The sequence below is a fragment of the Diabrotica virgifera genome, chromosome 2 (genome assembly GCF_917563875.1).
Source record: "Diabrotica virgifera virgifera chromosome 2, PGI_DIABVI_V3a".
Lineage (NCBI taxonomy): Eukaryota > Metazoa > Arthropoda > Insecta > Coleoptera > Chrysomelidae > Diabrotica > Diabrotica virgifera.
Genome location: NC_065444.1, coordinates 225,639,046 through 225,656,269, shown reverse-complemented (window position 1 = coordinate 225,656,269; position 17,224 = coordinate 225,639,046). Strand labels below are relative to the sequence as shown.

The 17,224-nt window shown below is 31.1% G+C and overlaps 1 protein-coding gene and 1 non-coding gene across 3 annotated transcripts in view; both read right to left on the bottom strand.

The window, feature by feature from the left end:
- LOC126880443 (carboxypeptidase D) overlaps positions 1-17,224 on the bottom strand; it is a 156,875-nt gene that overhangs the window by 97,719 nt on the left and 41,932 nt on the right. For both annotated transcript variants that reach the window (XM_050644302.1, XM_050644303.1), the window contains one exon: positions 16,742-16,911. In XM_050644302.1, coding sequence (XP_050500259.1) covers positions 16,742-16,911 — 170 coding nt within the window. The remainder of the gene's footprint in view (positions 1-16,741; positions 16,912-17,224) is intronic.
- On the bottom strand, positions 16,517-16,623 carry LOC126880999 (U6 spliceosomal RNA). The gene has a single exon (XR_007696704.1). It is a non-coding gene; the product is annotated as a U6 spliceosomal RNA (small nuclear RNA).

Sequence of the window (17,224 nt, the reverse complement as noted above, 5' to 3'; positions counted from 1 at the left end):
CGAGTATATGTCTCAAATTGTTAAGTGAAGCCGGGTGAAACCAGTCTCTCATAGGTCCCTTGTCTAGCATACGGTTTCGTAAAAGGGACTATTAGACGGAGCTCGGAACCAGCAACAATATTCAACCTGTCAACAATTTCGGACGCTGATTCAAATATCCTAGAGAGGCGGGCCTCTTAGTAGTGTTTAGATACAATATAAGCGTATAGGGTCGAAATGCACCGATCTGTTTAATGGATAAAAATTACTGGATATATGTAATTTAGTATGTTAACAATTCTAAAAAGCAAGAGGTGCCCAATTTAATTTTCTTCTGACTATAATTAATAATTAAAAAATTACTTTTTTTATGAGTTAAAAAAACTTTCGGCCCAGGCATTTATTATTTTAGATCTTTTGGATAATTCTAAACAAAAAGGTTGTATTTTGTAATTTTTCTGGTTGTAATTTTTGTAATTTGTAATTTTCTTGTTGTAAGTTGATCGTTTTCGAGTTATAAACAATTTAAAACCGAAAAAAGAACGAAAGATGTCGATTTTCAAGACTCAAAAACAAGAAAAAAATATCATTTTTGAAATTACAAAGTACCTAAATTCAAGTTAAAAACATTATTCTATCAGTTTTTGGTAAGTATTTTGGAGTTATTTCATTTTAAAATATTGTTTTTTTAGTTTAATGCAGCACGATCGCCTGTCTTCTCGTAAGGAACCTTCCTCATTAACAATTTAAAAAATACATTTTAGAATAGAACATGGGAAAATTTTTTACCGGAACTTGATAGAACTTTTGAACTTGAATTTAGGTACTTGATGATTACAAAAATAATATTTTTTACTCTTTATTTTAAGCCTTGAAAATCTCCATCGTTCGTTCTTTATTCAGTTTTAAATTGTTTATAACTTGAAAACGATTAACTTAGAGAAAAATTGAAGAGCTATTTACAAAAACAACATTAGTGTATTTTTAAGATTTCTGTAATTCTTTAGTGTAAAAATACAATTTCTATGAAGGAATTGTAAATTTTAATGATATTATTTATAGATAGTATTTATAGATATTATATCTATAATATTTATAAATAATATCATTAATATGTATTTCCAAATTCTTTTATAGAAATTAGGTTTTTACACAAACAAATTACAGAAATTTTAAAAATACAGTTATGTTGATTTTGTAAATAGGTCTTCAATTACGAAAGCCCTTTTCTGTTTCGAATGACCCAAAAAATCTAAAATAATATCTGCCCGGTCCTAATTTTTTTTAAATTTACTTCAATTTAAGTCATTTTTTAATAATTATTAATTACTTATGTCAGAACAAAATTAGATAGGGCACCACTTGTTTCTTATAAATATTAACATACTAAATTACATATCCAATAATTTTTATCCATTAAGCAGATCAGTGCAGCCATCACGTGGGCTCAAAATGGTTTGACTCAGCCATGTTGTCTTTTTAAAATAAAAAAGAAATTAGATGTAAATTTATTCATTTTAAGGGGGTCTATACCCGATATCTGTGGCTTTTGCCCAGAATCTATGTTTTTTATTGTGTCGTTTAGCAATTGCTCTTCTATGAAGGTTTTATAAGAGGACGAAGCTTTGATGATGGCACGTTATGTGTTGAAAATACTTAGCTGACAATAAAACATTTTTTACACACTATCAATTTTTTTGAGAACATACACTTGTTTGTCGTTTTGACCTACTTAGAAGTGTGTACAAGTCTCACAGTCTTTTCCAATTTCTTTAGATGTCTGGTTGTTAATTCTGATGTCAGCTGTTTGATTCCAGTACAAATTTGCTGTTATTCGAATGTGTCGTTAATCCAGGCTCTTTTAGTATACCCATTAACTATTTATAGATCAGTAAAATAAAAGTTATACTCGTAATGATCATTCGACAATTTATATTTCCGAGATTTATTCATAATTATAGTTCATAATAAACATTACTCAACAAGGATAATCCAGTAAACGATAAAAAAGGGCCGATATGAAACTTGTATTATTAAATATATAAATCTAAACGAAGTCCGCAAATTTGTTCAATGTTTTTAATTTTTTTATTGAAACGATATAACAATAATTATACACCATAAATAATTTTTGTTGTATAATTATTATTATACTCGTATAATTAGAATTATTCAGTTTATAGTATGTTCTTTAAAGGTAAAATATTGCAAGACCTCTAAATTTTAAAGAACCGCTTGGATTGACATGAAATTTGGCATGGACATAGCTAACAAGTCAAAGAAAAAAGCATTGTTCCGATGTGTGCTTTTGGCCTAGGGGAGAGTTTCACCCCCTTTTGGGGGTGAAAAATATATGTTCGAAATAAGTCCGGAAATAAAAATGACTAATTCTAAGCAACTTTTGTTCTATAAAGTTTTTTCACCAAGTTAATACTTTTCGAGTTATTCGCGAGTGAATATGTTAATTTTTCTACAAAATAACCACGTTTTCCGACGGTTTTTCGCAAGTAACTCAAAAAGTATTTGGTTGAAAAAAACATTCTTATCAAAAATATAGCACGTAAAAAAGTGAAAAACATGGTGTATATATTAAGTCACTATACCTAGTAGAAGCAGAGTTATAGCTAATGAAAAATAGGTTCATATTCGTCAAATTCCAAATCGAATATTTTAACGTGCCATAACCAAAAAACGAAGCACTTTTTTGGGGAAAACTCATTTTAACTTTTTTAAAGTGTTTAAAAAATGCTTATTTTTGTTTTTTAAAACAATTTTTTAGCATCAAGAGTAAACAAGTTACGCTCGAAATAAAGTTGTCCCTTTTTTGGTAGGAAATCGGGAAATCACCCCCTAATTAGCATTTCAAATGAACTTAATTGTTACCACTTTCACAAGTTTTTTACTCGCGTATGTATTGATCATATGATCTGTAAGTTTCATCGGTTCAAAGTCCTTATTTTTGAAACAGCTGTAGTTAAAAGGGCTTGAATGAGTCACTTATCACGAGTGTATGCAAATTTAGAAACACCGAATCTTAAAAAATTTTTGTCTTACAGAAAAACAAAAAAATACAAAATATTCATAAAGTAAAGCCGACACTTTTTATTGTTTAAGATTTTTAGTATCTCTAACAATTTTTAAGTTATTTTGAAAAGAAGCATTTTTTTAAAAAGCATTTTTTTTTCAAAATTAAAATTTTTAAAAATTTTACTTCAAAACCAATTTTTTTCAAAAATAAGCACTTTGTATCGATGAAACATACTGATCATATAAACACAACATAAGTAAAGTAACTTGTAAAGCGGTAACGATTAATTTCATTTAAATTGCTAATTTTGGGTGATCTTCCTGATTTTTTTTTTTGCCAAACCAAAAGGGACCAACTTTATTTTGAGCGTAACTTGCTTACATTTGTTGCTAGAAATTTTTTTTATAAAAACAGAAATAAAGCTTTTTTAAACACTATAGGAAAGTTGTAATGTGTTCTCCCCAAGAATACTTCATTATTTGGATATTTCACATTGAATTATTCTATTTGGAATTTTTCGAATATGAACCTATTTTTCATTAGCTATAACTCTGCTTTTGCTATAACACCATTTTTTTTCACTTTTTTATAGGCTATAGTTTTGTTAAGAATATTTTTTTCGACAAAATGCTTACGTTTTGAGTTATTAGCTAAAAACCTTCTTAAAACGTGGTTATTTTGTTGAAAAATGAACATATTCACTTGCAAACACCTTGAAAAGTATTGATTTGTTGAAAAAACTCTATAGAACAAAAGTTGCTTAAAATTAGTCGGTTTATCCATTTCGAAACTTATCTTGGACATATATTTTTCACCCCCCGAGATGGGAGGAAACTCACCCCCAGGGCAAAAGCACACATCGGCACCATATCACTTTTTTTTCTTTGACATGTTAGCTGTGCCTATAAGCCTATACCACATTGCATGTCAATCCAAGCGGTTCTTTAAAATTTACAGCAAAACCGTGAAAGAATGTACTATTACTACAGTCTAAAATAACAGGCGGGCTGAAAAGTTCGTAGGCTAACATAGAAATAATTTTTTTTGATAAAATTTGATTTTATTATTCAAAATAGTTTCCTTCGAGGTCTCTACAACGATTATGGCGGTCATACATCTTTTCAATACCATTTTTATAATACAATTTCTCTTCAGCCTCAAAATAGGCCTCAGTTTCGGCGATTAACTCTTCGCCGGTGTTAAATTTCTTTCCAGCGAGCATTCTATTGAGGTCAGCTAACAGGTAGTAGTCGCCGGGTGCCATATCTGGTAAATACGGTGGCTTCGGAGGCAATTCGAATCCCAGTTCATGAAATTTTGCCATCATTTTTATTAATTTGTTACACGGTGCGTTATCTTGATGAAACAGCACTTTATTTATTTTTTTTTCAAATTGGGGCATTTTTACACGATTTTGTCGTTCAAACGCCCCAATAGCGCAACTTAATAGTCGCTATTAATGTTTTTTTCCTTTAAGAAGATACTCGATGAATATTATACCATGCGCATCCCAAAATACTGATGCCATAACTTTGCCAGCCGACTGTTGCGTCTGTCCACCCTTTGGAGTCGGTTCATCACGTGCAGTCGACCCGGCAGACTCTCGATTAGACTCCGGTGTGAAATTATGGAGCCATGTGTCATCCATTGTAATATATCGCTGCAAAAATTCGGTTTTATTACGGTTGAATAGCTTCAAATACTTCTCAGAAACAACAATTCGTTGTTGTTTTTGATCGATTGTCAGCTCTCGCGGCACCCACTTTGCATAGAGCTTTCGCATATCCAAATATGCATGCATATTATATCCAACACGTTCCTTTCATGTCTTTACAGTCTCAGCTTTCTCGAACAACTTCACTTTATGGTCATCCAAAATTATTTTGTGGACTTTTTTGATATTTTCATCGGTAACAGCCTCTTTGGGGCGTCCACTGTATGCATCGTCCTCGGTGCTCATTTCGCCTCGTTTAAACTTAGCAAACCATTCCTCAACGGTTGATTTTCCTTGTGCAGAGTCCGAATATTGCTTATCAAATTTATAAACGCATCTTTTTGGCTGAGTAAAAATCATATGGATTTAATACCAGTAGAGCCATCTATGTGTCATCCTACGAACTTTTCAGCCCGCCGATTATCTATGGAAATGTTTTCATTTCATGTTTTCAATTTCTATAAATTTAAACAAACTTTATAAGCGTAACAAAATATTAAATTTTCAATGATCTATAAATAGGACGCTGGCCTATAATGGGTTAATTTGAAATATTTTACTCATTTTTATTTAACCACACTTTACTCATATTTTAATCACATAAATATTAAAATTTTTCGTATGTCTGCCTTAAATTATAACTGAAATTTGTCAAGGAACCCAATAGGAAAGAGAAGAAAAGGTAGACTCCGAAGATCATGGAGTGATGAAGTGGACGAGGCCATGGAAAGACGAGACCTTAGAGATGGAGAATGGCAGAACAGAAACGACTGGAGACGGGAACATCCTTAAACTACGTCGTTGATAAGGGGGAGGGGGATCTTTGCTTATTACGACGGTATACGACAGGGGGAAGGGGACCATGAGTGCACATCCGACGTCGTTTGATGTTCACGAATATAAAAAATATACCCTATTGTAGGATTAAAAAGAATTAGTAGATATATTACTTTTATGGCATACTTTTCATTTCGTTTTTATCACTCACAGCCTTAATAATATTGCTAGCAGTTTTGTACAGAATAACAAACAATAAAACATTGTTCTATGTATTTAAACAAACGCTTCTATACAGAACAACGTCTGGAAGCAATAAATATTAAACTACTCATTGATTTACTTAATACTCTGTGTGAAACAATTATTCTACAAGAATGAATAGAAATAAAATATTCTATTTTATTTAATTACCACATTGTATTTATAATGAATAAAAGAAATGGTATTGAAATCAAAACAAAATAAGTATCAAGATTTATATGATTCGGTTAAGAAAGCATAGGAACTGCGATAAAAGTATTGACTTTTGCCAAAAAAAAATGTAATTAGTTGAACAGTGAATTGAGAGACAAAAGTACGCGGATATTAATGAGCTACATAGTAATACTGTTAAAAAGTATCATAGTTAAAAACATAGTTAAAAATCCAGAAATAACATGGAATTAAAAAAAAAATCACTAAAAAGGGGGAGTCATGAGTTGCAATTGCGACGTCGGTAAGAGGGGGGGGGGTCAACTGTAAACGACGCTTTACGACGGAAGGGGAGAGGGTATTACAAAGTCCAAAAATTTTACGACGTATTTTATGGATGTTCCCAGACGTTGGCTGAAAGAAGGCAGGCGCAACAGCTGTAAAAATCCTTATATAGATAGTTTGTCAAGGTTTTCTGAATATTAATAATAATCTTTTATGAGTACACCTCAGTATAACATTGTTTCCAATAATATAATATTCGACACTGTTAGACTATAATTTTAATTAGATACATATGTACAGTACCATCCTTTTTATCATTTTAAAATATAAACAAATATTAATTGGACAATATAACATTTATTGTGCGATAAATAAAAAAATATTTTTGTTAAGCGTTAGACTTGGCTAATGACAAAACGCAAGTTTATTTTACTTTTTAACGTCTTATTTACATACACGTTACAACGTAAGGCAAATTATAAATAACGTGATTAAATAGCAGTTAGTACTGGTATATTAATTAATCATTGGTACACAGAATGATTATCACATTAGCTAGAGAAATTTTTAATATCTATTACTAAAAAGTAAAACTTTTTTACCATTATTACACACAGTTCAAGCAAAGAATTCCTTAAATTTACACAAACATGATTTCCATACTTATATTATACTTTCATTAAATTTTTCATTAAATTTAACAGCAGAACCCTATAAATGAGGCAATTAAGTCAAAAACACAGAAATTCAACTTTTTTTTTTTCAAATTCACACTACGTAGTGACCACGTCAGTTAAAGTTATTATTTTTCTTATTTTCGTTTAAAAAAATAGTTTGGATTAGGAAAAATACATGTTTTAATCGAGATTAAACATCATTTTCTTCTCTAAAAGCAATTTTATTCTAAACCAATTCAAGTAATGTTATTTTAAGTTAATAAACTTTATATAAAAATCCAAGAGACTGACTTGAGTTACGAGATAGAATGTAATATTTAATGTTTTTTATACCTTACTATAGTGCATATTACGCCAGTCAGTGGGAGCAAGAATAGGGATATTACCCCCGAATTCTATCCTACTGCATGGATTTTAATGAAATTTTGGGCCTAGCCTCTACTGATCTCCTAATTGAGAGTCTACTCTATGCCGATGTGTGCTTTTATCTTGGGGGTGGTTCCCACCCCTTCTCGGGGGTGAAAAATATTTTGGTTAAAATTACCACGGAATTCGCTAGAGAACCTAATTCTAAGCAAAAACTGTTCTATATATTTTTTAAACTCGATACTATTTGAGACATTCGTGGTTGAAAATTGGCCATTTTCATTGAAACATAATACCTTTTCGAACGGTTTTTTGCGAATACCTTAAAAACTATGCATCTAACTAAAAAACTATATTAAACATTTTTGTACGTTATAAATAAACAAAGAGACACTTTTGCCTTCATCAATCTTCTAGTTATAATACAAAAGGAGATATGGTAGGTGAAAATAGTTTGTTTTTTGGTACATTCTCAAATTGGTATATTCAACTTGAAATAACAGAGAAACGGTCGATTTTAGGTGTATAATGCTACTAATACCTTTTGTAGTGCTTGAAAAGACCTTTAAAATGAGCAATATTAAAGGTCCATTGCATTAAAACTAAGCGAGATATGCTGCAAATAAAATTGATAACTAATGTATTTTAAGAAAAAAATGAGAAGTAATTTTAACCCCCATCCACCAAAATATAAATGCATTGTTTTCCTTCCATAATACCTTTTATTATAGTGTTATTTCTATGTTCAAAAAGTTGGACGGGTTTAAAATGAATGGTTTTTGAAAAAAAAAAGATCAAATTATGGAGAGCATTTTTAAATTTTCTTAAAAATCTTCCTTTTTCTCCATGTAACTTGAAAATGATAAGAGATACTTTAATGAAAAACAAAAAGAAAATTTGTATCTGAAAAAGCCCTACATTTTTGTGTGGTATCTTTTTTTGTATCTCTTATCTTTTTCGAGTTACATGGAGGAAAATGAAGATTTTTAGAGAATTTAAAAATGCGCTCTATAATTAAATTGATCTTATTTTTTCAAAAACCATTCATTTTAATCCATTCCAACTTTTTGAACATAGAAATAACACTATAATAAAAAGTATTGTAGAAGGAAAACGATGTATTTAAATTCTGATGAATGAGGGGTTAAATATAGTTCTCATTTATTCTTAAAATACATTAGTCATCAACCTTTTTGTAGAATATCTCGCTTAGTTTGAATGTAATCGACATTTAGTATTACTCATTTTAAAGGTCTTTCCAAGTAGTCCATTCATTAACGGTAAAATATTGCAAAACCTTTAAATTTTAAAGAACCGCTTGGATTGACATGAAATTTGGCATACACACAGCTAACAAGTCAAAGAAAAAAAGTGATATTGTGCCGATATGTGCTTTTGCCCTGGGGGTGGTTTTCACCCCCTCTTGGGGGTTAAAAAATATTCGTCCAAACAAAGTCAGGAAATGGGTAAACTGGCTAATTTAAAGTAACTTTTGTTCTATAGAGTTTTTTCACTAAGTCAATACTTTTCGAGTTATTTGGCAGTGAATATGTTCATTTTTTCAACAAAATAACCACGCTTTTAGACGGTTTTTCGCAAATAACTCAAATTGTAAGTATTTTGTCGAAAAAGCATTCTTAGCAAAAATATAGCCTATAAAAAATTTAAAAAAATAGTGAATATATCACGTTTTTTTATTTAGTAGAAGCAGAGTTATAGCTAATGAAATATAGGTTCATATTCGTCAAATTCCAAGTGGAATAATTTAACGTGAAATAACCAAAAATGAAGCACATTTCGGGGAAAACTCATTTAAACTTATTTAAGGTGTTTAAAAAATGCTCATTTTTGTTTTATAAAAAAAATTTCTAGCATCAAAATTAAACAAGTTACGCTCAAAATAAAGTTAGTCCCTTTTGGTTTTGGTAAAAAAATCGAGAAAATCACCCCCTAATTAGTATCTTTTAATCGTAACGACTTCACAAGTTTCTTGACTCGTGTATATATTGTTTATATGATCTGTAAGTTTCATCGGTTCAAAGTCCTTATTATTGAAACGGCTGTAGTTAAAAGGGGTTGAACGAGTCACTGATCACGAATGTATGCAAATTTAGAAACACCAAATCTTGATCAATTTTTGTCTAACAGAAAAACAAAAAAATACATGATATTCAGAAAAGCAAATCTGACTTTTTTTGTATTTCGAGACTTTTGGTATCTCTAACAATTTTTAAGTTATTTTGAAAAAAAGCATATTTTTCAAAATTTAAATTTTTAAAAATTTTACTTTGAAACCAAATTTTTTAAAAAATAAACACTTTGAATCGATGAAACTTACAGATCATATAAACACAATATAAGTAAAATAATTTATGGAGCGGCAACGATTAATTTCATTTAAGTTGCTAATTAGGGGGTGGTCTTCCCGATTTTTTTTGCCAAAACAAAAGGGACCAACTTTATTTTGAGCGTAACTTGCTTAAATTTAATGCTAGAAACTTTTCGTAAAAACAGAAATAAAGCTTTTTTTAAACACTTTAAAAAAGTTAAAATGGGTTTTCCCCAAAAAGTGCTTAATTTTTTGGATATTTTACGTCGAAATATTCTATTTGAAATTTGGTGAATATGAATCTATATTTCATTGGCTATAACTCTGGTTCTACGATATCCAGAGATCTAACGCGTACACCATTTTTGTTACTTTTTTATAGGCTATATTTTTGCTAAGAACGGTTTTTTCGACAAAATACTTACTTTTTGAGTTATTTGCGAAAAACCGTCTAAAAATGTGGTTATTTTGTTGAAAAATGAACATATTCACTCGCAAATAACTCGAAAAGTGTTGACTTGGCGAAAAAGCTCTATAGAACAAAAGTTACTTAAAATTAGTCAGTTTACCCATTTCCGGAGTTGTTTTGGACATATATTTTTTCACCCCCAAGAGGAGGTGAAAGTCACCCCCAGGGCAAAAGCACACGTCGGCACAATATCACTTTTTTTCTTTGACATTTAAGCTATGCGTATGCCAAATTTCATGTCAATCCAAGCGGTTCTTTAAAATTTAGAGCAAAAACCGTGAAAGAATGGACTAAAGCACTACAAAAGTTATTATAAATTATTATTATTTTAGTATCATGATACACCTAAAATCGACAGTTTCTCTGTTATTTTAAGTTGAATACACCAATTGGAGCATGCCGCAAAAAAAAACAAACTCTTCTTACCTACCATATCCCTCTTTATATTTTAACTTAGAAGATTTATGAAGGAACGAATCTCTTTGTTTTTTTATAACCTACAAAAATATTTTATATAGTTTTTTTGTTAGATGCATAGTTTTTAAGGTATTCGCAAAAATCCGTCCGAAAAGGTGTCATTTTTCAATGAAAATGGCACTTTCAATCTCAAATAACTCTAAAAGTATTGAGTTTTCAAAAAAATAATTATAGAACAGTTTTTGCTTAAAATTAGGTAGTCTAGCCTCTTCCGTGGCTATTTTAACCAAAACATGTTTCACTCCCGAAAAGGGGTGGGAACCACCCCCAAGATAAAAGCGCACATCGGCATAGGGTAGACTTTGTTTCTTGAGCTACTCCCTACTTAGTGTGAAAATATCAAGTAAATCGATGTAGTAGGATGGAATTCGGAGCCAAATACCCTCATTGACTGCCCTATATTTCATTATTAATTATTTGATGATAATTAAAATGTTGTGCAGTCCCTATTTTAAACATGTTTAATCAACATAAATCGAATTGGATTAACTAAATATAGGCGAGGCAATGTGCAACCGTGTAACCACTTTGCACTGATTTTGTATAGAATATTCACAAAACTCCAGACGAGGCCTATCCTGAGCACCAAGTGTCTCGGAGATTATTGTGGTTGTGATATTCGTGTTCAGCGCGCCCAAAAACCTACCGAGTAGTAATATTTAACCCATTTTCGTCCATGTTTCATCGCTTCGAATGCACTTTGGAAAGTGCATTTTCTTTGTTCAATCATGCAATTTTCATTTCGTCATCATCGCTTTAGTTTAGAAAGGTTCTTAAGGCTCTTACAAATCGAATGCAATAGTCCAAGTAATGAAGCTTAAAATAGGACAAAACCTCACAATTTTTACAGAATGGATCGATTTGCTTGAAAATTTGAGAATAAGTAGTGGATAGTCCAATGATCAAAATCTATATGATTCCGAAAGGCGCTTTTACCATGGGAGTGGTTGCCACTCCATCTCGGGAGTGGAAATTTTTCATTATATTTTGACTGCAAAAGTTGATAAAAACATTCATTCTAAGGAAAAAACGTTCTATACATTTTTTTGATAAAATTAATAGTTTTCGATTTATTCGCTATCGAAAGTGTTACGTTTTATATCGAAAAAATCAATTTTTTAATAAGTTTTCTGCTAATAACTCTAAAAGATTTCGTTTTATCAAAACAACTTTACTTAACAAAAATGTACCTTTTAAAAAAATAAACAAAACCGTTTTTTTTTTAATTTTCTTTAAGTCCAATAGTAATCGAGCTATACTTTATTATATATTATGTAAAAAATGAATAACCATTTTCAATACTCCAAAACCATTTTCAAAATGAATAACCATTTACTCTGTGTGGAGTATGAAGGGAACCATTCTCGTTGGAACTTTACCGCGCTGAGCAGATGGGACGTGAATTGCAAATTGTAGAATTCCCTCATCTTCCTTAGTCTCAGCATCCGTATGGCTTGCAAATTGTAGAAGCCTCGGAGGTGTAACCAGAGAAGGTTCCCATTGTTTTCATTCTGGTGGGATGTAGAATAGTATTATGTTGTTTTATATGCCATTAGAGTGAAAACTTAGTCTTTTTTTATATATTATGTCTTTTTCGTCAAATGCTAAATATTGTAGTTTCAAAGTCAAAAGACATGAAAACTATGCATTTTTCTAGAATAACTTGTTTAAACTAATTTAAAGTATGTATTTAAAAATATCTATCTCCAGAAATAAAAAAGTCTCTAGCTCAAAAATTAAGTGACTTATAATGAAAAGAATGACAGTCCCTATTTTTTTCAGCTAAAAAGTGATCGGAAGCAACCTCCTAATCACCACCCAAATTAAAATTAGTCATTGACCTTATTTGGTCTTCTTTATTTATGTATTATTAATAGGTTCTAGAACAGTCATGTCAAAGATACGGCCCGCGGGCCGCATCCGGCCCCCGGGCCATACCAATACGGCCCGCGATCGCAATGTGTCACAGAAAGAAGAATCATGTTTTTTAGAGCTTTTAGACTTCACTCGATTGCTCTACGGAAGTTTTAAAATGCGTACACTACACTACATTTATAAGTCATTTCAAAGGCAAGAGAGATAGACAAGCTATTATATATATATATTATATATATATTACAGCCTAGACAAGCGAGAGAGATAGACAGTAACACCATCTCTTAGCGGAAACACCCTATTATTTTTGTTGAGAACAATAGAATCTTCCATGCGCTTCGAGTCTAGACTAGAACCTTCCTTATCGATATAAAAGAAGTGCGTCGACGTGTCACGTGAGTCAGTTGCGAAGTAGTGGTTGAGAAGGTATTGTACATTTGTTTGTGTCGTGCGTGTGCGATATCCATAATTGTGTCGAGTTCCATATTTGTTACGATTTCGGCATAATGTCACAAAAACGTAAAGTTGATAGTGAACGTAGAGTTTTTCAGTCTAAATGGGAAAATGCATATTTTTTCATAGAATGGAAAGGTAAACCACTGTGTTTGATTTGCAATCAAACAGTTGCTGTTTGTAAGGAGTTTAACTTGAAGAGACACTATGATACGAATCATAAATCAAAATTAGATTGTTACACTGAAAAAATAAGAATGGACAGATTGTCATCTTTAAAATCTAAACTTCAAGGTCAACAATCGATGTTTAGTAAAGCTAATACTGAGAGCGAAGATGCCCTGAAATCAAGTTTTATTATTGCATTAGAAATCGCGAAGAGATCAAAACCTTTCACTGATGGTGATTTTATTAAAGACTGTATGTTGAAAGTTGCCGATGTTTCATCTCCATTTCAAAAGTCAATAATTCAAAATATTTCGCTGTCAAGAAACACTGTTGCTTCAAGAATAAATGATTTATCTCAAAATTTGGTTCTTCAACTGAAGGAGAAAATTAAGGAATTTACAAACTTTTCACTGGCTGTTGATGAGAGCACTGATACTGTTGATACAGCTCAACTTGCTGTTTTTATACGAGGTATTAACAGTAACTTTGAAATAACTGAAGAACTATTAAAGTGCGTTCCATTGACAGGTACTACAACAGCAAATGATATTTATTCTGCATTGGAGCATTTGATGGCAGAATATGGACTCGATTGGAATATACTTAGCAGCACAACTACGGATGGCGCTCCTGCCATGGTTGGCCAACATTCGGGCGTTGTAACTAAATTAAAACAGAAAACATCAGGAAATTTTGTGGGATTTCACTGTATAATTCACCAGGAATCATTGGCATCCAAACATTTAAAAATGGACCATGTCATGCAACCTATAATTAAAATAGTAAATTTTATAAGGAGCAGAGGACTAAATCACCGACAGTTCAGGCAGTTTTTACAAGATTTGGACGAAAAGTTTTCTGATGTCCCTTATTTCACCGAAGTTCGTTGGCTCAGTCGAGGAGTAGTTTTAGAAAGATTTTTTGCATTACGTGACCCTATTCAAGCTTTCATGTTAGAAAAAGGCAACCCAATTGATTATGACAATGACTGGTGGGTTGATTGTGCCTTTTTGGTAGATATGAATAAACACTTGACTGATCTGAATGTAAAGTTACAGGGTAAAAATCTGATTGTCACTCAAATGTACTCATGTATTCAAGCCTTTGAAACAAAGTTGAGGCTGTGGGAAAATCAGGTAAAAAATCAAACTTTGGATCATTTCCCTCATTTAAAATCATTTGGCACAGTGGATCAAAAAAAATTGGATCAATATTCTCAACTTCTGCAAAATCTTATCACGGAATTCAACAATCGTTTTGAAGACTTCCACAAAATGAATGAAATGGAATTCCCAATTTTCAACAATCCATTCAATTTTGAAGCTTCACAGGCACCAGTTCATTTGCAAATGGAGTTGATAGATCTTCAATCGGACAGTATTTTGAAAGAAAAATTTAAAGAGGTTAACGCACTTACATTTTATACACAATATTTCAAGAGTTTGGATAACTACCCGGAATTAAAAAAGCATGCAGCACGCATTCTGTGCATGTTTGGTAGCACCTATTTATGTGAGCAGATGTTTTCCGTCATGAAAATAAATAAGAACAAACATCGCACAAGACTTACAAATGAACATCTCCAATCAATTCTTAAAATAAATACAACGAATATGATACCTGACATCAATGAGCTTGTCAAAAACAAGAGAAGTCAGGTATCTGGATCCTCGAGCTCAAAATAATTACCCTCTTTTATAACTTTGATATGATTTTTAACAACCGTATATTATAAGTATACTATTAAATAAAATGTTATAATAATTCAGTACATTTTTTTTTATTTGAATCTGGCCCGCCGACACATTCTGAATTTAATATATGGCCCTCTGCAAAATTGAGTTTGACACCCCTGTTCTAGAAGTTTGACCGGCTTAGAATTATTAGTTTAAAAAAACTGGAGTTAAAAGCGAATAACGAATTTTTGTAATTTGGAAAAAAATGCCCTTTTCTTCAGAATAGAAAGATTATCATCAGAGATACGAAAAAATGTTTAAATAGGGAAATGTAGCTTATTTTACTCCCAAGAACTTGGTTTGCAAAAAAATTTTCTACGACAAAAATTGAGTGAGCTATTGACAATTAAAACTTATAATAGCATGCAAAAACCACCTTTACCAACCCAAAGATTTAATATTAATAAGCTTATAGATCTTGTAAAAACCTACAAAATTATTTTTAACCCAATTTTCTAAGATAAAAAATGAAAAAGTTGCGGTTAAAAAATCAATATATTTTTTGGAAAAAAAAGGAGAAATCCAATTGGAAGCATAATAATGTAAGTTAGCGGTGTTTCTAGTCATTGGCCTTATTCATTCTTCTTTATTTATGTATTATTAGTAGATTCTAGAAGTTTGGCTGGCTTACAATGATTAGTTTTTAAAACACTGGAGTTAAAAGCGAATAACGAATTTTTGTAGTTTGGTAAAAAATGCCATTTTCTTCAGAATAGAAAGATTAGCATCAGAGATACGAAAAAATTTTTAAATATGAAATTGTAGGTTATTTAATTCCCAAGAACTTAATATGAAAAAAATTATTTCTACGGCAAAAATTGAGTTAATATATACAATTCATAACAAAGAGGACTTAGGTTAGTTATGGGAGTCAAATAAAATGAATCTCATGATGCCACGTCAATGCTGGTATACTGACGGCTAAAAAGTGTATGAAGGAGTATATGGAGGAAAACCAACAAAATCAACACAACTTTATTCATTTTTTTGAAGTCATACTTCTTTAGGCGCGATTGGGAGTGCATTTTTATTGTTCTGCCCACATGCGCACACAGACCGTATGGAGTTCGTTGCTAAATGTTAGTTATGTATGTATTATAGTCCAAAAAAGATGTGGAAATAATATATTAGTGTTTTTATTAAATATATTTATTATAATTTTTGTATCCTTGGATTTGTCTACCTCGGGAATAAGATAATAAAAGTAATATTTACAGTATTTTACACTTCACTTGGTCTATTTGACACATTGTCTGAGAAATCTTGTAGTCCGCACCCGCACAAACAAAAGGAGTATAGCTCAGTGGTAGAGCGTTTGACTGGAGATCAAGAGGTCCCGGTTCGAATCCGGGAGTTTCCTAATTTCTTTTAATTTTTAGTATTGTTTTAATAAAACTTTTTGGAAAGTAATAAGTAAAAATTAGTTTAATCTTTACATAAAATATAAATAAACTGTTCGAAAGTATATTTATTTCGTTGAAATCATATAATAGAAGTATAACTTCTTACGTGCGTACAAAGTACACACACATTCTTTTTTTGCATAGACTTTTAGTCATTCAACCAGACACAACATGGTAAAAATGGTTGTCCGAGTTTATATTAAAATAAATATACAAAACAATAAACATAATACAAACATAAACAACAATAAAATCAAGGCATTTTTTTAAGACATACCGTAAGACCACCGTAAGAAAGGTATTTAACAATTGGGTTAGAAACAAAGGTTACGTTATTAACTAATGCATAATTATTTACATGGTTATAAAAATGTGGAACGCTTCACGATTTTGCGTGTCATCCTTGCGCAGGGGCCATGCTAATCTTCTCTGTACCGTTCCAATTTTAGTATATGTACCGCCGAAGCGAGTACAACTTTATTCATTTCTCTTACGAAAAATTTACCAATCCTAAATGTCAGTTAACCTCTAATAGGTACTTCTAGTTTAAATGAAATTAAATTAATAGAAAAAATAAAATGTAATACTTACCTCTCACTTCATACCAAAAAGCACCATTTGTGATGCCCTGATCAAATGTATCGTCTTTACAAGCATTACCCTTTTTCATCACAGGATTCGATTGAGCGTAGTTTAATGCTAACGTTTTGAAAATATTATTATCTGGTGATCTACTCTCTACACAGCATCTTCGACCAGAGCTAGACAATAAATAATATAAAATGATTATTACATAAGAAATCAAAGAGGTGAACGTATAAGTAAAGTGAAATTAGTGAAAGCAACAAGAGGAAAAATTATTAATAAGAGTGTACAAATACTACCGTATGCAGACGATATCGATATCATAACAAGAAGAATAATAACAAGAGGAACAATTATTAAGGGGGGGTGGAGTATGGTTTGAAATCAACATTTCAAGCACATTTTTGTGATTTTTTTTAAACTATAGTAGAATTATTTTATTTTTAAATTAAATAAACATATTCAGTACAATTCAAAGGATATTAAAAA